This window comes from Chiloscyllium plagiosum, chromosome 11, assembly GCF_004010195.1.
Source record: "Chiloscyllium plagiosum isolate BGI_BamShark_2017 chromosome 11, ASM401019v2, whole genome shotgun sequence".
Classification (NCBI taxonomy): domain Eukaryota; kingdom Metazoa; phylum Chordata; class Chondrichthyes; order Orectolobiformes; family Hemiscylliidae; genus Chiloscyllium; species Chiloscyllium plagiosum.
Window position 1 is genome coordinate 51,944,639 of NC_057720.1, and position 23,872 is coordinate 51,968,510.

The window sequence follows — 23,872 nt, forward strand, 5'->3', positions numbered from 1 at the left end:
GGCCCACAAGTGAGATGTTGGCATGCTAGCTGACTGCAATAATCACGGCTGTCTAGAACACTCTTGTCAGAATATCACAGTCTTAGTGTTATCATCGGAAACCTCATTTTAAAAAACATACCAGCATGATCTTGGTGGACTCTGCAATCTCTTGCACGTACGACTTCAATATATCATAATGGAATCCAGGTGTCAAGAGTCGCCGATGACGATACCACTTCTGGCCACTGTTTATAAGTAAACCATCACCTGAAATTCATAGAACATGACTAAATACAGAAAACATAAGAATTGCTGCAATGCCACTGGGATAGTTACACTTCTGCTCTCATTTCATAAATAACTGAATGGCTAATACAGAAAAAAAAGCAAAAATAAAATCATTTTGAATACTTATTTGGTGAGTGCTTTGCAAAACAGGGAAATAAGCTATAGAAATTAGGAAGATCCTGATTTGATTGTTTAATTTATTTAAATTCAGCTAGCACAGCAGTAGATTATTTAATGGGTCCAAATCCTTGAGGTAGGTAGAATTAAAATCAGGATTACTATTCCTGATTGCTATCCAGTTCACTTGAGATAGCACACCTGTGTGAGTGTTGTACTTGGACAATGACGCATGTCTGTGTTGGCCTGTTATTCAAACATAAGAAAATAAGAAATAGGAGCAACAGTAGGTCATTCAGCTCCTCAAGCCTACTCTGCTATTTAAGAAGGTCATAGCTGATGTGTCCCAGGCCTCAACTTCTTCTTCATGCAGGCTCATCATACCCAGCTCTGCCATTGGCTGAGAGGTGCGAGGGAGGAGCGAAGGACTTCTGGGAAGTCATATATTTGTGTGGTTGCATTACCCGAAACACTACTCGGGTAGTGTCTCCCACCCATGCTCCTCCTCTAACCAAAAAAAAAGGTTCTGTGTGCCAGATTGGTAAAGTAACAAGTTTATTTTTTATTCCTTATTTTTCAACAGTTTCTTTGGGAATTTAGAATAGTGGGAATGGAGGTGAGGGCAGTTGAATGTTCCTCCTGCAGAGTGTGGGAGGTAAGGGTCACCACTAGTGTCCCTGCTGACTACATCTGCGGGAAGTGCACCCAACTCCAGCTCCTCGAAAACCACATTAGGGAACTGGAGCTAGAGCTGGGTGAACTTCGGATCATTCGGGAGACAGAGGGGGTTATTAAGAGGAGTTACAGGGAGGTAGTCACTCCTCAGGTACAAGAAAAAGGCAGATGGGTTACAGTCAGGGGACGTAAAGGGATCCGGCAGGCAGTGCAGGAATCTCCTGTGGCCATTCCCCTCAACAATAAGTACACCGTTTTGGATACTGTTGGGGGGGGGACGACTTACCAGGGGAAAGCAGTGGGGCACAGGGCTCTGGCACAGAGTCTGTCCCTGCTGCTCAGAAGGTAAGGGGGAAGAGGAGCAGAGCAGTAGTCATTGGGGACTCCATAGTTAGGGGGACAGATCGGAGGTTCTGTGGGGACGAGAGAGACTCGTGGTTGGTGTGTTGCCTCCCAGGTGCCAGGGTTCGTGATGCCTCTGATCGTGTTTTTGGGATCCTTAAGGGGGAGGGGGAGCAGCCCCAAGTCGTGGTCCACATAGGCACCAACAACATAGGTAGGAAGAGAGATGGGGATTTAAGGCAGAAATTCAGGGAGCTAGGATGGAAGCTTAGAGCTAGGACGAACAGAGTTGTTGTCTCTGATTTGTTGCCCGTGCCACGTGCTAGTGAGGCGAGGAATAGGGAGAGAGAGGAGTCGACCACATGGCTACAGGAATGGTGCAGGAGGGAGGGTTTTGGATTCTTGGATAATTGGGGCTCTTTCTGGGGTAGGTGGGACCTCTACAAGCAGGATGGTCTTCATCTGAACCAGAGAGGTACCAATATCCTGGGGGGGAAATTCGCTAAGGCTATTGGGGTGGGTTTAAACTAATCCAGCAGGGGGATGGGAACCAAAATTGTAGTTCGAGTACAGAAAAGGTTGAGAGTAGGGAGGTTCGAAATCAAATTTCAGGGACGCAAGATGGCACCGGCAAGCAAGAAGTTGGTTTGAAGTGTGTCTACTTCAATGCGAGGAGCATCCGGAATAAGGTGGGTGAACTTGCAGCATGGGTTGGTACCTGGGACTTTGATGCTGTGGCTATTTCGGAGACATGGATAGAGCAGGGACAGGAATGGTTGTTGCAGGTTCCAGGATTTAGATGTTTCAGTAAGAACAGAGAAGATGGTAAAAGAGGGGGAGGTGTGGCATTATTGGTCAAGGACAGTATTGCAGTTGCAGAAAGGATGTTTGGGGACTCGTCAACTGAGGTAGTATTGGTTGAGGTTAGAAACAGGAAAGGAGAGGTCACCCTATTGGGAGTTTTCCATAAGTCTCCGAATAGTTCCAGAGATGTAGAGGAAAGGATAGCAAAGATGATTCTCGATAGGAGTGAGAGATACAGGGTAGTTGTCTTGGGGGACTTCAACTTTCCAAATATTGACTGGGAACACTATAGTACGAGTACTATAGATGGGTCAGTTTTTGTCAGGAGTGTGTGCAGGAGGGCTTCCAGACACAGTATGTAGACAGGCCAACAAGGGGTGAAGCCACATTAGATTTGGTACTGGGTAATGAGCCCGACCAGGTGTTAGACTTGGAAGTAGGTGAGCACTTTGGTGATAGCGATCACAATTCTGTTATGTTTACTTTAGTGATAGAAAGGGATAGATGTATACTACTGGGCAAGAGTTACAGCTGGGGGAAAGGCAATTACGATGTAATTAGGCAAATGAGAGTAAACTGGTTGATGTGGTGTATATGGATTTCAGCAAGACGTTCGATAAGGTTCCCCACAGTAGGCTATTGTACAAAATGCGGAGGAATGGAATTGTGGGAGATATAGCAGTTTGGATCAGTAATTGGCTTGCTGAAAGAAGAGAGAGGGTGGTGGTTGATGGGAGATGTTCATCCTGGAGTCCAGTTACTAGTGGTGTACCGCAAGCATCAGTGTTGGGTCCTCTGCTGTTCGTCATTTTTACAAACGATCTGGATGAAGGCGTAGAAGGGTGGGTTAGTAAATTTGCAGATGACACTAAGGTCGGTGGAGTTGTGGATAGTGACGAAGGATGTTGTTGGTTACAGAGAGACATAGATAAGCTGAAAATGTGTTGCTGGAAAAGCGCAGCAGGTCAGGCAGCATCCAGGGAACAGGAGAATCGACGTTTTGGGCATAAGCTCTTCTTCAGGATTCAAGTGTGAGGTGATTCACTTTGGTCGGAGTAACCGGAATGCACAGTACTGGGCTAATGATAAGATTCTTGGTAGTGTAGATGAGCAGAGAGATCTGGGTGTCCAGGTACACAGATCCTTGAAAGTTGCCACCCAGGTTGACAGGGTTTCCACTCAGGCATACAGTGTTTTAGCTTTTATTAATAGAGGGATTGAGTTCCGGAACCACGAGGTTATGCTACAGCTGTACAAAACTCTAGTGTAGCTGCACTTGGAGTATTGTGTACAGTTCTGATCACCACATTATAAGAAGGATGTGGAAGCTTTGGAAAGGGTGTAGAGGAGATTTAATAAGATGTTGCCTGGTATGGAGGGAAGGTTTTACGAGGAAAGGCTGAGGGACGTGAGGCTGTTTTTGTTGGAGAGAAGAAGGTTGAGAGGTGACTTAATAGAGACATATAACATAATTAGAGGGTTAGATAGGGTGGACAGGGAGAGCCTTTTTCCAAGTATTGTGACGGCGAGCACGATAGGGCATAGCTTTAAATGGAGGGGTGAGAGATATAGGACAGATATCAGAGGTTGTTTCTTTACTCACAGAGTAGTAAGTGTGTGGAATGCTTTGCCTGCAACGGTAGTAGATTTGCCAACTTTAAGTACATTTAAGTCGTCATTGGACAAGCATATGGACTACATGGAATAGTGTAGGTTAGATGGGCTTCAGATTAGTAGGACAGGTTGGCGCAACATCGAGGGCTGAAAGGCTTGTACTGCGCTGTAATGTTCTATGTTCTATGATCTAATTCCTCAATGTTTCAAAAATCTATCTATTTCCTCTTTAAATACCATTAGTGATCAAAATCTCTGGATATAAAATTCTAGACATTCATTATCTGCAAGGAGAAGAAATTAATTCACATTAGATTCCCTACAGTATGAAAACAGGCCCTTCAGCCCAACAAGTCCACACTGACCCTCCGAAGAGTAACCCATCCTGACCCTATATTTACCACTGCATAATGCACCACCACTACGGACAATTTTAGCACGACCAATTCACCTGATGTGTACATCTTTGGATTGTGGGAAGAAACCGGAGTACCCAGAGGAAACCCACGCAGACATGGGGAGAATGTGCAAACTCCTCACAGATAGTTGCCCAAGGCTGGAATTGAACCCAGGTCTCTGGTGCTGTGAGGCAGCAGTGCTAACCACTGAGTCACCGTGCCGCCTCTTAGTTGTAAAAGGGTGTCCTCTTGCTTTGTATCTATGTCCCCTGGTTTGAGATTCCCCCACTAGTGGAAACATCTTGTCAACAGTTACCCTATATAACCCTCTCAGGATGTTGTATTTTTCAAGAAGATCACCCCTCACTTACCTAAATTCTAAAGAATAAAGGAATAAAGAATAAAGGTTGGGGCCTTGATAAGTCAACCCCTTCATTCCAGAAATAAGCCTAGCGAATCTCTGCTGAACTTTGTCCAATGCCAGAATATCCTCTTAAATATGGGGACCAAACAGTGCACAGTATTCTGGGTGTGACCTCACCAATACCCTATACAGTTGTTACAGGACTTTCCAATTTTTAAACTCCAACCCTCTAGTGAAAGGCAAAAATTCCAATTGACAGTTTAATGACTTGCTGCACCTGCATGCTAACCTTTGTATTTCATGCACAAGGATACCCAGACCCCTCTGCCTTCACTGTTTTGGATTTCTCTCCATTTAAATAAGTCTGCCTTTTGATTCTTTCCATCAAAATGCATGACCTCTGTACTAACACCTTCCTTTATTAATAAAGCTACCCCACCTCCTTTTCCTTTTTGCCTATTTTTCCAGAATGTGGTTATCCTTGAATATTGAGTTCCTAGTTTAAGTTACTCTGCAACTCTGTTATAGCTATCAAGTCATATTCATTTATTTCTGTTTGTGTTGTTCATCTATCTTGTTACAAATGCTGTGTGCATTCATATAAAGAACCTTAGTTCTTGAATTTTTACAATTATTCGTCACTCTGGCTTTAATTTCTGCTGCACTCTTCTGTGCATATTTTCTACTCCTTCATATCTGCTTATCACTCATCTCTTCTTCCCCTGCACCTCTGCTATCTCCTTTCTTTTTATAAAAGTCCCTTCAATTGAACTCTCCCCTGTAAACTAACTAGTTTAAAGGCAAAAGGGAGGACTGCAGATGCTGGAGAAAAGCAGCAGTTATTCGATTTGCCTGGATGCTGATCTCAGCGCGATGTAAATGAAGTCCGTGCCAACAGAACAGCTTTCTTTTCTCCTCCAATATTGGTGCCGGTGACCAAGAAATTAGAATCCGTCTCTCCTCCACCAGTCTTTGAGTCACACATTCACCTCTCTCATCAGCATCGGCATGGTGGCACAGTGGTTAGCACTGTTGCCTCACAATGCCAGAGACCTGGGTTCAATTCCTGTCTCAGGTGACTCTTTGTGTGGAGTTTGCACATTCTCCCTGTGTCTGTCTAGGTTTCCTCCGGGTGCTCCAGTTTTCTCCCATAGTCCAAAAATGTGCAGGTTAGGTGAATTGGCTAAGTTAAATTGCCCGTAGTGTTAGGGGAATGGGTCTGGGTGGGTTGCGCTTCGGTGGGTCGGTGTGGACTTGTTGAGCCGAAGGGCCTGTCACACTGTAAGTAATCTAATCTTATTTACCTTAAGCCAATTTGCATGTGGCTCAGATAGCAATCCTTAGGCTATTATCTTTGTGGTTCTGCTATCTAGTTTAGTCAGGAGCTGTTTTTAATCCCTCAGCAGAACTACATTTTTGGGAGAATCCATGTGGACCACAACAATTCATTCTCACTCTAAGTTCCTATCCAGACCAGAAGAGATTTGCTTAACCTTGACACTAGGTAAGCAACATAACCTGCATTGCATCAAGAATCTTTGCACTTGCCTGGATACAGGTGAAAATGATTGTAATGGGATATGTTTCAGTGTCTGGTAAGTGAAAAAGACTTAGTGGTCAACTTATAACTCAGAGCCAAAAAAAGTACTACATAGTATTAATAACAGCGCTATAATATATAGTGGAGATTAATCCTACATATGCAATGAAGATTGTACTAGCAGGCAATTAAAACCAATTAAGAAATATACTGACTAGTCATCTGCTCTATTATACGTATCTCCTATTTTAATGTATTCTTCTGACCAGAGAGCAACAGCAGCTGCTTAAAACCTGTTCGTCTTTAATAAATATACAGACTGAGGCTTGACTGGCAGCTTAAACATGGCCTTAAGAGGGGAAGTAGTCAAAGTTACCCTTCAGCTGAAGCTAATGAGAATAGCCAGGAGAGACTGTTCTTTTAAACATCAACTTTTGACTGTGGTTGTGGGGTCATGGAGAGCACACGTGCTCTTTTTCACAAGAAAAGTTTAAGCATCCCCTGAACTAGGCTCCCCCTTTCTTAATTGTGAGACCTATTTACTTGGGAACTAAGAATCTTCCTTCAGTTTCAGTAGTGATCTCCTGCTAAATGATATTCTGCTTTTGCACACTGCTGCTGCTACTCCCTGCAGGATTTGGGCAGACAACAGACCTTTCCTGAAGAAGGGCTTAAGCCCGAAACGTCGATTCTCCTGTTCCCTGGATGCTGCCTGACCTGCTGCGCTTTTCCAGCAACACATTTTCAGAACAGACCAAGTCAGACAACTAAGGTTCAAGTGCAAAAATCTCCCAGGTCTCATACTGCTGAGATCAAAGGTCATAGAGCCATCGAGATATACAGCATGGACACAGACCCTTCAGTCCAACTCATCCATGCCGACCAGATATCCCAACCTAATCTAGTCCCATTTGACAGCATTTGGACCATATCCCTCTAAATCCTTCCTATTCATATACCCATCCAGATGCCTTTTAGATGTAATTTTACCAGCCTCCACCACTTCCTCTGGCAGCTCATTCCATAAACACACCACTCTTTGTGTGCAAAGGTTGCCCCTTAGCTCCCTTTTGGATCTTTACTCTCTCACCTTAAGCCTATGCCCTCTAGTTTTTGACGACTCCATCCCAAGGAAAAGACCTTGTCTATTTATCTTATCCAAGCTCCTCATGATTTTATAAACTTCTATAAAGTCACTCGTCAGCCTCGGACACACCAGGGATAATAACCCCAGTCTATTCAGCCTCTCCCTATAGCTCAAACCCTTCAACCCTGGCTGTATCCTTGTAAATCTTTTCTGAATCCTTTCAAGTTTCACAACATCCTTCCTATAATGGGGAGACCAGAATTTTGCATGCAATACTCCAAAAGTGGCCTGACTAAAGTCCTGTACAGCTGCAACATGACCTCCCAACTCCTATACTCTTCCCACGTTCCTCAGCTGTTGTCGACTTGATTTCTACTCAGTGAAAATTAGGGTGTGGTAAAATGAGACAATTAAATAATGTGGTGTAAGTGGTCCTCAAATCAAATAAAAGCACAAAAATATGGAAAGCCAGAATAATATTTCTCAAAATATATGAGCGATGTTATCTATTCAGAAACACAATATGCTTTTTCTGTACAATTTAACGCATAAAAGAAAAACACTCAATGTTGCTACTATAGCTATGACCAAAGTTTAAGAAAATGTTCCAATACAATGATGCAGGAATAGATTTCACAATACATACCGATCCAAGGAAGCATAAACCGGTATGCCACATCATCTTTTGGTTCTGTAAAATATACATTTACATACGTATAAAACATATAGCACATAGTTTTGCAATCACAGTCCATCTTGTCTATTTCTGCATTCCACATTCCTCTCTTAAATTTAAAAAGTAGAACTATTTTCAGTCAAAATTTCTCTATTGAAAATAATTTCAGTTGTATGACTTTCTTGATTTATTAAAACCCAAACATCTGGGAATTTTGGAGTATGTCAGTTAGCCTGTCGAGCATATTGCAGCATTTACGTTGATCGTGGCTGGTCATCTATCTCATTGCAATTTTTCTGTGCCATCTATAAATTCCTTTATCAAATTAGTCCCCAAAGATCTGTTGATTTCTGTCTTGAACCTGTTCAATTAATGAGCTTCTATAGCCTGCTGGGGCAGAGAATTCCAAAGATTCGTCACCTTCTGAATGCAGAAATTCCTACTAATCTCAGCCTTAAATGGTCTGCTCTTTATCCTGAGATTGTGTGCTTGGTTTTAAACTCGCCAATAGGGGAAACATCAAGGGCCAGGTTTTCTAAGCAGTGGCAATCTCAGAATAAAAGGATGGAGCTCCACATTTCTGAGAGGCGATTTGTCTCGGGAATCCTTCAGAAGTACAGTGCCATACTTTGTTCTGATGTTCTCTAATTGTGCATTACTGGGGGGAAGGCAAACCACAGCCCCTTTTCACAGAGTCAGCTGCCATATTTTGACATTTGTAGGCCCAGACAGCCACTTTGAAAGCTGCTATCAAACAGTAAGTGCCTAATGTAAAAGTAATGTTAGGATAAATGTAAATGTCATGTTAGGAAGCTGGGAGGGTATGGTGACATGGGTAGGGGGTGGTGGCTAGTAAAATAACTTCACAGAGGCCGGTATCCCATCATCTAACACCATCTATTTATGTACACAGAGTCCTTGACACTGATCCAACTTCCTCAGAGTCAGCTCCTCGTGTGAACAGAATCTCTGACACTCGTATTTATATCCGTCTGCCTGGACCAGAGTAACAGCCCCAATCAGGGAGCTCATATTCTATGAGATCCATCTGGTTGACTGCGTTACAATCACTACAGGTAGGGTGCCAGATGGGTAAGTTGTCAGGTAGAATAGGGTGTCAGGTAAGTAATGGGTAAGGTGCCAGGGGATATGATGCCGTATGGTAGGATGCCACATCGGAAGGGAAGGGGATGGCAAACAATAGGATTCTATGATGCAATACAGCAAGTGGACAAGCAGGTAATGCAGTGTTTACCGTAGGTCAGAGTGTGTGGGTGAAATCTGATCTGGCATAGAGTAGTATTGGGTCCTGCAGCAGTTAGCGGGAGGTGAAGAGGGTATTCGGGTGCAGAATGAGAGAACGGGGGGAGCGGCATCCAATGGAAGAGGAATAGGGGTCCAGCCCAATGGTGGATGAAGAGCTGTTGGCTGTGGTGGGGCAAGGGGGCAATGTGTCCAATAGTGAGGGAATAGAGTGTTGGGTGTGGAAGTGAAAAAGAAGGTCGAAGGGTCAGAAATGATCCTGTGGCAATGAGGGGAGTTTGGGTGCAGAATAGAGAAAGGGGGTGTCATGTCAGGAGCTAGGGTAGTGCAGTTGGTTGTGTCAGGTAAGTATGGGGTCAGTTTAACAGTTACTCAGAAATTATATTATGCATTTAATGAATTTCACAAGAACCTTTCAAATTCTCCAATTTAAATGGGGAGTTTTAGAGGATTCCATGCATTATGGAATTGCCCAGCAGAACCTTCAATTTGCCAGGCAGTTCCTTCAAAGTCTACAATGAAGGCAATTTCATAGGGTCCCCATGCACAATTCTCATCCACAATGGAATATTGACTGTCTGGCCATTGGAAAATCTGGGCCAATTATCTATATCCACTTTGTCAAACACTAAGAAACTTGTAACTTTCAGGTAGAGCACCAATGACTCTTTGAACCTGTTAGAGAGTACAGACCTACTTTTACTAATCACTCCTCATTCCTCATAATAATCATACCATCCCAGGAATTAGTTTAGTGATCCTCCATTGCACCCCCTCTATGCAAATATATTCTTCCTTACACAAGGAGACCTAAACTGGTCACAATACCCCAGGTACAGCCTCATCAAGGCACGACACAATTGCAACAAGACATCTTTACTCCTATACTCAAAGCCCCTTGCAATGAAAGTCACCAAACAATTTGCCTTCATATTTGCTTGCTGGACCTGTATGCTAGTTATTAATAGCTAATGAACATGGACACCCAAATGCCTTTGGACCCTGAGCTTCCCAATTTTTAAAACTTAAATATTGGGCAATTCTGTGTTTTTTCTACCAAATCTATTCTTTCACATGTATTCATCATATTCCACCTGCCATGTTCTAGCCCATTCACTAATGTCCAAGTTCTCTTTAGATTTCTTGTATATGCCTCTTAACTTACATTCTCACCCAATTTGGAAATAAGACAATTGGTCCCTAGCGCTAACCTTTGTAGTATCCAATAATAATAGCCTGCTATCCTGAGAATAATCTGTTTAAGGTTATTCTCTAATTTCTATCTATTAAGCAATTCTCAATCCATACTAATCTCATGTGCTCAAATTTTAATTACTAACCTTCTGTGTGGGACCTTATCAAGAACTTACTGAAAATCCAAATACACCACTTTCATTGGTTTTCCTTAATTTGCGCTAGGCGCGTTGGTTAACACTGATAGCTGGTTTGTGATACAGAGTAATGCCAACAGCATGGGTTCAATTCCCACACCAGCTGAGGTTATCATATAGGACTCACTTTCTCAATTGTTACTCCACACCCGAGGCATGGTGATCCTCAGGTTAAACCATCATCATTCATTTCTCTCTAATGATAGAGAAACCCCATGGTCTAGTGAGACTGTAATGACTTTACCTTTGTTATAATGCAACATCATCAAAATGCTGGAAGTTGCTTCAGGAAAATCAATTTATTTTTCTTTTGCTAATTACATGCTCTCCATTTTGCTGTTCTAGACACTTTGGGAGACTATTCTAACAATTCCTGCTGTTTTGAACATGATATAAGAAAACTCTTGTTGTCTGATCTGTCACCTTTCTCTCACTCCTAGTCTATAATCTTCCTCGTTTCATTGTAAACTTTGTTACACGCAAACGGTATCAAAACTGTTAATGTCATTGCTTCATGAATTTTACATTGGCAGTATACATATGTATATTTTTACAACACTTAGAACAATAGGATAAATTGATATAACAGTTTTACATTTAAGTATCATTAAAAATCATAGTGCTAAAAAAGTACTGCATGTGTTAAAAACTTCCAGAATAAGACTTTATATAAGTTCCACACATTCAAGAAGCAAATTACTTTGAGGATTTGTTGGGTTTATTGATAAAACATCATAGAATCACCAAAATAACCTTGTTTCATTTGCAAAGTGTGGCATATTTCCTGCTAGACAAAGTGATAATCTTCTTTAACAATTCAGATTAAGATGCACAGCTCATTTATACTGAAATAAATCTGTATTTCCTACCTGAGGATGCAAGCAATGCCTTAGCATAGTCAGGGTGGTATACAGCTAAGTATGCTGTAAATGGACCAAACCACACTTGCTGTCCATATGGATATTTCTGTGACCATACCACAGTCTTATCTAGATCTGTCCCATCTTGAGAAAACTGTAATGAAATCCAACAAGGTGAAACAAAAAAAGCTAAACAAATCTTGGAAGATTTTCTCTCTGGAACCAAAGGCAATCTTGGCATATTCAGGATCCATCCAAATAGGAAACAAATGGCTCAAACAGAAAGATTCAGCAGAAGAATACTGTCTTGACGACTGGAAATGAGCCAACACAGCATTCTTAAAGCAAAGTGAGGATAGTGCGGGTCTGGTGTCCTGATGTTAGATTTTTTTTCCTTCCTCTCCTGAAAATGTTGATTCATACTAGGGCTTAACTGTAACAATTCCAGTACTTTGTTTATATCTTACCCATGTGAACATTTTTCACAAGTACCCCTACCTAGACTGTAAAACAAACAGGATGCAGGTCAAGCTCTTACATTTTCCAGCATGGATTACTAGATAACGAGGACCAATCTGGGATGATTTAATCTTCCTTTGCCCAGGATCACCTAGGCCAGAGAAGTGCCTATGCTGCTGTCCTGTTTGTGGATTGCTGAAAAAAGGCCCATTTTGTTGAAGTTTTTCGTCTTGCACTAATCAGGGCATTTTCCAAGAATGCAAATTCGAGGAGAAAACCCACATTTATACTGCATGAGAGGAGATTGGTTGATGAGCAGCTGAACTTTGATTAGTAGTGACATTGTCATGGAGAATACAACCCGTAAAAACCAAAAGAACTGTGAATGATGTAAATCATAAACAAAAACATAAGTTGTTGGAAAACGTCAGCAGGCCTGGCAGCATTTCTGAAGAGAAATTAGAGTTAACGTTATAGGTCCTGTTACCCTTCCTCAGAAAGTCACTGTATTATATAGTGCTTTGCTATTATATCTGCAAATTATGGGGCAATGAAACCGTTAGTCTTTGCTGTAGTTACACTGAAAATTATAGAAACTTCTAGCATAGGTATATGCACAGTTAAGTGCTGAAATCCTTTCAGAAGTTCTTTCAGTAATCCCTGTCACTCTACAGGATGCATTGTTATGATTCTCAAATAATTCATCAAGACTCCTTAGACAGCACTTTCCAAACTCACGACCACTGCCATCTAGAGGACAAGGGCAGAAGTTACATGGGAACACCAAAGCCTATAAATTTCCCTCCACATCGCTCACCATCCTGAAGTGGAAATATATCGCTTCACCTTCAGTCTTTCTCTCACCCTAATGACAATGTGGATTTAACTACACCAAAGAATGGCAACTGCTACCACCTTCTCATAATAAATAAATGGATAATAAATAGTGGTCCAGCCAGCGATACCCACCTCCTATGATTAATAAAAGAAAATGGACCCGAAGAAGCAGAGATTTCAGGGACAGGAAACAATGAGTGGAATCCTACGAGATCTTTCAAGGTGGGTTTGGAGGTTGGATTGTGAGGAAAATAGGAAAGGTTGATGTCACATTTCTGGAAAGTGCCTGTCCAACGGACAGGAAAACCTGCATCTATGGCCTAAATAAATCTGCCAGTGATTGCATTTCTGCTACATGGTTGGAGTGGGGGGTAGGGGAGGTTCTCTACTAGCTTTGGCCCACATAGCTCTAAGCACCCACCCATTAAAGACATTCCCGTGCTCCCCCTGTTCCCTGGCTTTGCCTACCTATCCTGGTCGGGCTGCCAGCCTTCTGCTGCAGTCCTCTGATGGGGACCAAACACCAGAGGAAGCCACCAGTTAAAAGGCTGCACCTGGGAAGACTTTGCAACCGAATGAGACCCACTGAGCGTTCGGAAGAGAATCTTCATCTGTTCCAGATGGAAGAACATTTTCAACAGGTGATAAATTTGCACCCATTGCTTCCAAGAACCAGGGGAGACAATTCCATGGAGGAGGAGCATAAAACAATGTAGAACAGAAAGAAAACTCTATAATTTAATAAATTGTAAAAGCACTTCAATATCATTTGAAGAAAACAGTATCTGCTTCACACAATGACTCATTTTTGATTTGAAATGACTACTATGTTCGAGGCAATTATTCCAACAACAGCAGTCTCTGATAAAGAGAAATTAAGTGAATAACCAACTAATCTGCCTTCTTGGTAGCACTGGCTGAGGGGAGAATTATGACATTTTCCCCTCAGCCTCAATGAGTTTACTTCAAATAGTGCCGCAGATCTTTTGCTAAACGGACTGGAAAAGAAATTTTCCAGATGGTTCTTGCTAAATTTCCTAACATGTGTTTCCAATGATCAAAGATCCCCACTAAAGGTAAGAATTCATAAAATTGAGTAAAATGATTCATTTCTCGGAGGAGCTCTCTGGCAATACAATGCTGTTTCAGTACTGGACTAGAGTATTAACCTCAAATACTGTTTTAAGGCTAAAACTCAAAACCTATTGCTTGGAGGCAAGAGTGCTACTAACTGAACTGAGCAGTCACTATGATACTTTTGGGTAGAAAGGAGAGAAATGTTCTCTCATTTTCTCATAATATTATTAAGCAGTGTTTTGAATAGTAATAAATATGGATGAATAACAAAATCACAAGAGCTGGAAGTATTAGCTAGTGTTGAGAGCATTCTTAAAGAATAAAGGTAACACCATTTGAATTATTTGTTTATTTCATACATACCTCATGTGCATGTCCATATAGCCAGTGTGCTGGGGGTCCAGGAAAAGGTTTCATTGCTGCTATCAACTTCCATCTCTTTCGAAAAAGTTTCAGTGTCTTCATCAGAATATATGCTAAACAAATAAGAACTATTAGCTGAAATAGCTGAATTAGGTCGATTGTAAATGAGAACATTTTCTGCAATTGTGGGAATGGTGTTTGCTGTCAAATCACTTGCAGGTCTGGAGTCCCGAGTGAGGAGAAGTTACTTGAATCTGCCTTTTAAGAGCCACACCTCCAAAGCAAATTTTGATAGCCAATCCACAGCACATCAGAGTTTTTTTTAATCCTACTATGCTTTCGCAATCAATCAGCATTTTACCTGTAATCTGAGTATCTTTTTATCATTGATTTTATACAGTAACTGCAAATATTGTGAAATTTGCACCTAATACTAGGGTTACTAGTGTGGAACTTAGCCCTCATATACATCACTGTGACATTGTGGTTATCTTGCAATTGTGTCAAATTATGATCTAGGGAAAAACAATTGAAAAATACCATGAAACCTTTTAGAAAAAAAAGTATTTCAATGCAAGTTCCCACAGTAAATTTTCACAAACAATCCAAATATTGTGCAAATAGAAGGCTGTACCAAGATTTTGAGGATTGGATATCATTCAGAACATTATCTAAAGGTGTTGCCCTGATTAAAAATGTTATAAGTGCCATTATTCCTGGCACACCCAGGTCAAGAATAAGACAGGTTGCATGTATGATACAAACTCGTTTGATGCAGACTTAACAATTTCTGTAACTTTCAACTTAAAAGGGCAAGTCCCCATGGCAGAGATTTTTTGCCTTGTTTCACAAACTTTAGGAAAAACTGCAACTTCACAATGACATGACATTGGGCAAAAGAACTGTTAAGTCATTCAACTTAAAATAATAGGAAATGTTCACAAGTCTTCCTAAGGATGGTACTAATTTTATTCAGAAACAAACTCAACAAAATGTTTCTTTTCTGAGGATATTAAAGCCAGACTACTTTTTGCTGCTGTCCTCAAATTTAGATTTTCATGAAACTACTGACAAAATCCTCTACAAAAGGTTTATTTAACAATCAGTTGCATCCACTTCTTTCATCTCAGTCCACAGGCCAAACATCTCCTAAGTGCTTCCAAGCTCAGCTATAGTCTGGAACAGGGCATCAATGAGATTGTATCAAGAATAGTATGCGCAGTTTTTATTCCCTTATTTAGGGAGAGATGTCTGTGCATTGGCATCAGTTAAGGGTTGGTTCATTAGGCTGATTCCTGAACTCAAGGGATTGTCCTATGGGAAAAGGTTGAGCAGGTTGGGCCTTTATCTACTGAATTTCAGAAGAATGAGTGATGATCTGATACTTTTCAAAAAGAATGTAAGTGTATTTGTCTTTGTAGAAAATCTGGAACTCGGCATAATTTCAAAATAAGAGATCTCACACATTGAAGCTGGAAATGCAGAGGAATTACTTCATTCAGTGGGTCATTCATCTTTTGAATAATTTTTTTAGAAAGAACAATGGAGTTAGGTCATTGAATATATTCAAGACTGAGTTAGACAATTTTTGTTAAGGGAGCTAAATGTTATTGTGGAGGTGTTGAGACAGGTTGATAAGTAAAGCCACAGTCAAATCCATCATAATATTACTGAATGGCAAAGCAGGTTTTCAGGTCCAAATGATCTTGTGCAACTCCTATTTCTTATGATCTTAGAACCTTCTCACCCTTTTATAAACCTGTATTTATACATTTACAAATTATCAGCAAGCACCCCATAATTTAACAATCCAAGAGATTGCTAGAGAGACTCAGCAGGTTTGGCAGCATCTGAGGAGAGAAAACAGAGTTAATGTTTTGAGTCCAATGACCCATCTTCAGAACTGAAGATTAAATCAACATCTATTTATAACGGAACAAGTGAATCCTAAAAACTTACAACTTGCCTACACCTAGACCCATCAATATATAATGAACAGTTGGCTCTATTTCTCTACCTGGTTACTGTCAGACAATGAATCAGATATTTCACAACCTTGGCATCCTATTTGACTCAACGATGCAAGGGGTATTGTGGTGCAGTGGTGGTGTCCCTACCTATAAGACCAGGAGGCCTGGGTTTGAGTCCCACCTACTCCACAGTTATGCCATAACATCTCTGAACAAGGTGAATTAGAAAGAAATTACCCTGTGATGAGCTCTGACAATATATCTGTACTATTATCAAGACCACCGGATTCTAAGTTCATAATGTTATCGGTTTCCAGCACTGATTAAGCTCACCTGCTGCAGAAACCTTTATCCTCACTTTTGTGGTCTATGGATTTGCAGTTCTACCTACTCTCCTGGTAAGCCTTCCAACTTTCACCCTTTATAACCTTGGGCTCTTCCAGAACCCTGCTGCTTATTTTGTGACTCACATCAAGGGCTGGATATATAGGCACAATCAATCATGCCTGTTTCCTGTTAGCAATCCCATTGGCAATGAATTGAATCACGCCTAATAGTGAGCCAAATTCAATGAGTTAATGAGTTCACTGAAAGTTCACAGAGGGAATGTTGAGATTTTAATGGAGGCTCATGGCCTACATGTTCAGTAAGGAGCTGACCAAGTGCATAAAGAAAGAAAGGGGAGCCATAAAACCTTAAGATATAGGAGTAGAAATAGACCAGCCCATTGAGTCTAGTCTGCTATCTGATCATGGCTGATATTTTTCTCAATCCATTCTCCTTTCTTCTCCCCATAATCTTTGATACTAATCAAGAACCTCTCTATCTCTGTGTTAAATGCACTCAATAACTTGGCCTCCACAGCCCTCTGCATCAATGAGTTCCTCAGATTCACCACCCTCTGGCTGAAGAAATTCCTCCTCATCTCAATTCTAAAGGGTCAAGCCTTCACTCTGAGGTTATGCTGACAGGTCCTAATCTCTCCCAGTAGTGGAAACATCTTCTCCAACTCAATTCTATCCAGACCGCTCAGTATTCAGACAGTTTCAATGAGATTCCCCCTCACCCTTTTAAACTCCATCAAGTACAGAACCAGAGTCCTCAATCTCTTCTCATATGATAAGCCCTTCATCCCTGGGATCATTCTTTTTAACCTCCTCTGGACCCCCTCCAACATCAGCACTTCCTTCCTTAGATACAGAGCCCAATACTGCTCACAATATTCCAAGTGCAATCTGACCAGAGGCTTATACAGCCTCAGCAGTACATCTCTGCTCTTGTATTCCAGCCTCATGAAATGAATAATAACATTGCATTTGCCTCCCTAACTGCCATTTGAGCCTGCATGTTCATCTTAAGAGAATCCTGAACCAGAACTCTCAAGTCACTTCGTGTTTCAGACTTCTGAAGCCTTTTCCTGTTTGGAGAATGCTCTACCCCTCTATTCTTCTGACCAAAGTGTATAATCTCACACTTTCCCACATTGATTTCCATCTGCCACTTCTTTGCCCACTATCCTAGCCTGTTAAAGTCCTTCTGCAGCTCTCCACTTCCTCAACACTACCTCACTCTCCAACTGTCTGTATGTCATCTGCAAACTTAGCAGCACCACTCCTAGTTCCTTTGTCCAAATTGTCAATCTATAATGTGATTAGATATGGTCCCAACATAGGCTTCTATAGAACTTCACTAGTCACTGGCTGCCATCCTGATAAAGACATTTTTATCCCTACTTTCTGCCAGTCAGCTAATCCTCTGTCAATGCCAATACCTTGTGCCTAACACCATCGGCTCTTTTTTAGCAGCCTCCTGTGTAGCACCTTTTCAAAGGCCTTCTAGAAATCCAAATAGATCTCCTTTGTCTAACTTACTTGTTATATTCTCAAAGAGTTCTAACAGAATTGTCAGGCATGACCTCCCCATGATGAAACCATGCTTACTCAGTCCTATTTTATTATGCACTTCCAAGTACTCTGTAATCTCATCCTTATTAATGGACTCTCAAATCTTAGCAATAATTGATGTCAGGCTAATCAGCCTTTAGTTTCCTGTTGTCTGCCTCCTTTCCTTCTTAAACAGGGATGTTACATGAGCCGCTTTCTTGTCCTTTGATGATGGTGGTTCCTGAAAGATCACCACCAGTGCCTGTCCAATCTCCTTCAGAACTCTGGGCTGTAGCTTATCCGCTCCATATGATTTATCTACCATCGGACCTTCCAGCTTCCCTAGAACCTTCTCCATACTGATGGCCATGACCATCATCTCTGCCCCCTGACTCTCTTTAAATTTTGATATGGTGCTGGTGGCTTCTACTGTGAAAACTGATACAAAGGACCTATTCAGTTCATCTACCACTCTTTCTTTGTTCCCCATTACTATTTCTCTAGCTTCATATTACGAGCTAGCTTACTCTCAGAATGCACTTTCTCCCCCACTATTGCTTTTACAGTTTGCTCTGCTGGTTTTTAAATGCATTCCAGTCCTCTGGCTTCCCACTAATCTTCACAACATTGTATGCTTCTTTTTGCTTTTATACTGAGTCTGAGTTCCCTTGTCAGCCATAGTTGCCTCATCCTCCCATATGTATGCTTCTTCTTCTATGGGATAAATTTCAGCTGTGCCTCCTGAATTACCCCCAGAAACTCCTGCCATTGCTACTCCACTGCCTTCCTTACTTGACTCCCCTTCCAATCAATTCTGGCCAGCTCAGGTCTTTGTAGTGAACTTCACTCAATTGTAAAACTGTTACATCTGATTGAGCTAGTCATGATTGCCTCATAAAAATTAGGCAGGCACATAAAAGGGTGAATAGCTCAGGTACCAATGGGTCTGCAGTAATTGCAGGGAGAGGGGTAAGAGCAGAGGGACAATTGAGGCCCACAATAGGAATTACAATAAAAAGAAAGATACTTAGATTTGACAGAGAACCGGTGTTGGTCTTTTGAAGGTATGGTTCCATTGCCTTGACTATTCAGCTGCCACTCTGTAGTACATTCTGGTAAGCTTTATGCATATTGTGGTGGTCTGCTGTGTTCTTTGGAACATAGCCCCTATGGACGGGTGGACCCTGGAGAGGGTCTTTCATGACATTGACACATTTATCAGAGAAAGAATAGGAGAAGAAGGAAGACGAACAATACAGTGACACATTGACGGCAAAGCAGGGTGACTAAGCCACTAGTGCAGACTTCAAGTTTCTCAAAAGGATTCTACCAATGTCAGGGATTATCTGATCTAGACCTGTTCAGCTGAGCTCTTTTGATCCAGAAAAAAAAACTATGGTCTGGACCACACGTAGAGCTGCCCGTGAGAGCATGTCCAGCCTCATACTGTCAATCAGGAATGTACATCTGTCCAACAATCTCACTAATTCCTTCTGAAAATGTGTTGCTGGAAAAGCGCAGCAGGTCAGGCAGCATCCAAGGAACAGGACAATCGATGTTTCGGGCATAAGCCGTTCCTGAAGAAGGGCTTATGCCCGAAACGTCAATTCTCCTGTTCCTTGGATGCTGCCTGACCTGCTGCGCTTTTCCAGCAACACATTTTCAGCTCTGATCTCCAGCATCTGCAGTCCTCACTTTCTTCTCACTAATTCCTTCGTCAGGTTTAACTGACCCTTATTGCCTTGCACTAGTTCATCACTCTATTCTTGTCCCACCATTAATAAAAGGAAGCTCACATTTTATTTGATGATCAATACTTACCACTGCTCTGAAATAGTGAAAGGGCATACTTACAGGTAAGACAAACTCGGAGTTCTGGTTAACACCACGGCCTCTGTTCTTTGCCACTCATATACAGTACTTCTCTTGTGGTCTTGGATGAGGTGGGTGCTGCCTGAGTGCTTGTCTCTGCTGCCAGCTGTGATACCCTGCAGTAGTCATGCTTCGTTAGCAGGTGCATGTTCAGAGTCCTCCAGAAGCTGTTGTTTTGGCACCAGTGAAGAGGCAGTTTCTGTCTTTAGCCACACTACACAATGGGTCAGTCAGAAGTGCCAATGATGGTAACAAGATCTGTAAAAGTGGTATCCTCATTTTTTTAGCACTTTAAACCCTGACTAGCACTTTAGATGCCACTTTAGGTTGGAGGGGAACAGTAATTGGGCTGCATATGTCATCCCCTCCAAACATCTCAACATTGCCCGTGCCATTGACTCACTGTTTTAGATTGTCTAGATGGTAGTCTGTTAACATCAGAGCACAATTCCTGTGAAGTGCTGAGGTTTCCCAAGCAGCTGGCTCTTGGTATACTGTCAGATGAGCTGGAGGTCATGTTGCTCATAAACTACACATTCCAGTTTCTATTCACCCACCATCAGAGAATGTGTATTTTACCCCTCATGCATACTAGTGTATTCACCCTTCCTGGTGATCTTCTGTATTTCCTCTTCCATGATAGAGTTAATGTGAAGGATGGAGTCCTTTTCTACGGTCTGGGCTCTTTTCTGGGCATCATGGACCTGTTTCTCCTGCATGGCCACATGATAAATGAGATATAAGGCTTTATGGCAATGTCATTGGTTCACTGCATATACCAGGCTTGAGGGCAGGCAGGTCCTCAACAACATTTACGGGTGAGGGGCTGTAAGGTACCTCCTGAAAATACTCTGCCAGCTCATGTTCACCACTAGCTCCATTCAGGTCAGCCCCTTACAGAAAGAAGTCCTCTCTCATTTTGCATGCTGCTTCCAGGATGTCCTCCTGCACAGTGTACAACAGCTGCTTTGAAGTTCAACCCTCTGCCTTCCATGAGTAATACAATATTTGATTCATGAAAATGGCAGCGATATTAATGGCTGCTATTGTCTGTTTAAATTGAGCCTGCATCTAATCAATTTCTCCTGCTTCCATGCATGTTGATCAAAGATTGTGCATCTAAGTATTTAGTTAATGGGATTGATCTGGGTAACAAGAGTGAACTCTCTGGTATCAATATCTGGTCAACATATGCAATGCATAAAATAAAAAGATAGGGTTAATAGAGGACACAATACAGCACAGATATCCAGAGATTGCTGCTTTACTAATGAACTGGTCAGACCACAACGCAAATAATGTAGCCATGGTATCACGATCACACAATATATTCACAAATTTGCATCAAAACTTGCAAATATATGCACAAATTTGAAAGAATGTCAAGGATGGAAATAGAAAGGCTTCTTGGATGTTTCGAGAATTATTTCCTTAATTGGTATTTTGCATGCTCAATCTGCACTGAATAATGAAATAGAAGGAGCAAATGACATCAAGAAAGGACATACATGAGAAATAGTGCACAAAACCCCCTATTTTTACTGATACAGAAAACATCTAAAAAGAAACAGGAAGCAGAGGCATTGAACTGGAAAATTAATGAAAAATAATGGAATAAACAGGCCCAAATTAATTAGTTGGAAAAAATTAATAACTCAATCAATATTGGGGCATAGTTCAAAACAAGACATAAATAAGTGTTAATTACAGAGTGCCACAATTTTAACAGAAGATTGAGAATTCTGCATATCAACACCAAAATGGACAGAGTGCTCTGAAAGGAGATTGGCTTAGGCCTGGTCTTCATGTCCATGGGATGGCTGAGCTGGCTGGTGGGGTGGGTTTTGCCTCCAGCAAGATGTTTTACCTGATACAGCAATGCTCATGTTATGCCTGATGTGATATCCAACAAGCATTTATTAGAGCTCACTAATATGTATAAATGTTATATCCACAGGCATATCAGTATTTGGGCTCACATTAAGCAATTCAGCTGCAATGAGCAGCTTGCTTCCATTAGTGTATCATTCTTCAAGATTGCAGAGTTATCTGAGGTAGAATTTTGTCATAAAATCAGTTTTTTTTGTGTTTCTTTGTGTCTCTGTGTGTTCTAAAGTTGGCAGATATTAGCTGTAAAGATTGCAAAATTGCAGGGTACAGGACGTTCCAAGATATGAAGCATTTGTTCCTGCACAGAAATAAAGATGGGACTCCTTTAGAACGTTTTGATAGGTCATACAGATCAATTCAAGGATCAGTGAACAGCAGTTCAAGGGTCAATTAAATTTACTCAGTGAGAAAGTCAAGGCAAAGGAACAGGCTCCATGTAGCTGCCTGTGGAGTTACAGTTAATAGACATCTGACTGCGCGTAAGTTATCAGATGCATAGTTCTGGATGTAAGTTGTTTCTATGTTGTAGATAGTTTTACTTTTCTAACCTTGAACAGCAAAGTTTATTTTGATCAAAAATGTGGAATTTGTGGCATTACTGAGTCCCTAGGATTTCAAACTTTGTCTACCTCAAAATAAAGTTGTGGTTTCAGATGGAAGCATAAATCAAGGGGCCTCACCTAAGATTTTAACAAGTGGATAAGTTCAATCTGCCTACAGGATTTCATGGAATCAAGCATTCACAGGTTGGCAACCACTAGCAATAGGAGTCCCCACATGATCCACTTTTATCAGTTCTAATCAGACTGTTATAGGTACACATCATTAATGTTGTTGAGTCATTAAAACTATTATTAAAGTGAGCACTGTGAGTTGACAGTGGGTGTTTACCTGATAGTAAAGTTTGTTTTTGTGTAGATGTAAAAAACCTTTACTCTTGCTACTTTGGTGTGCTGAATTTAACAAGTCACATTTCAGCTAATTTTGATTTTATGCTCAAGATGTGAAAATTGTCTGAATCATTTTAAGGTTGCAATTTATAGCATTAGGGATTCAGTAAAAGGGAGAGAGAACTTTGTTTTATTCATCACTGGCACAGGCAAATAGTGTATCTCTGACCTTTATGATACACTTGAGGTGGTGCTGCCTGAAATATTTTCCAGATGTGACTCAGAGGCATAACGATTGAAGGTGGTGTATTATTGCAGTGCCACTTCATGGCATGTTTTTCCCACTATCTCTGACCCATTAACCCAGCACGCAGCAAGTTTTCTTCTCGTTCAGGGCAGAGGTCAGCAAATCCCCATCTGAACAACCTCAGCCTCCTTACGCACACTCTTTGTTCAGGTCTAGGAATGTGATTGTTGATCCTTATCTCCCTGCAAGGTGGGTGAGCTCTTCAGTGAGTAGTTCCACACATCTGTTGTACATTGTGAGGACTTCCTACAGCCCTGCTGCTTTAAGTCCTCTACTTCTCCATTTCTTCCCCATCCAGTACAGTGCAGCAACACCAGTACAATGATGAGAGTGAGATGGAGTTTGTGAATGTTCTCTTGAGTCCTATTGTGGATCAATGAGCAAGGCTGTATGGTGCATATTAAAATATGAGAGAATATCAATTAGGTGGGTGGCACCACTGCACGAGAGTCTATTGGCTTTTTCGCAGTTCAGTTTTCAGGTGCTTGTGGAGAATGTGAGGACTGCAGATGCTGGAGATTAGAGTCAAAACATGTTGTGCTGGAAAAGCACAGCTGGTCAGGCAACATCCAAGGAGCAGGAGAGTTAATGTTTCGAGCATAAGCCCTTCATCAGGAATGCAAAGGAATCAGGTGCTTGTGGCCAGTCTTCAAGAATTGACCTTCCTGGCCACCTGCTGTCATTCTTTTCTCATGTGTAACTTGAGGATCTCCTGACTGTCTTATGAAAGCATGATTCAGAGGAGCAGGAGTAGACCATCTGGCAGTTGTGCCTGCTCTGTCATTCAATAAGATCCCAAGTAAGTTGATAATTAGAGGAAATGGTTGTAGTTCACTTGTATTTTAGGACCTTCCTTCAGACTTCCAATTGGATAGCAAAGATAGGCAGGCAGATTATTATTTGAATGGCAATAGATTGGGTAA

The 23,872-nt window shown here is 41.4% G+C and overlaps 1 protein-coding gene across 4 annotated transcripts in view; it reads right to left on the bottom strand.

The window, feature by feature from the left end:
• Window positions 1-23,872, bottom strand: part of LOC122554392 (cytochrome P450 4B1-like) — a 63,054-nt gene that overhangs the window by 33,723 nt on the left and 5,459 nt on the right. For 2 of the 4 annotated variants that reach the window (XM_043699323.1, XM_043699325.1), the window contains 5 exons: window positions 19,845-20,807; window positions 14,138-14,250; window positions 11,411-11,555; window positions 7,858-7,902; window positions 122-249 (listed from right to left, as the gene is read on the bottom strand). In XM_043699323.1, the coding sequence (XP_043555258.1) occupies window positions 122-249; window positions 7,858-7,902; window positions 11,411-11,555; window positions 14,138-14,239 (420 nt within the window). In that variant the 5' untranslated portion in view covers window positions 14,240-14,250; window positions 19,845-20,807. Of the gene's footprint in view, window positions 1-121; window positions 250-7,857; window positions 7,903-11,410; window positions 11,556-14,137; window positions 14,463-16,440; window positions 16,501-19,844; window positions 20,808-23,872 lie in introns of those variants that run through there. The other 2 variants (XM_043699326.1, XM_043699322.1) reach the window with 2 other exon arrangements.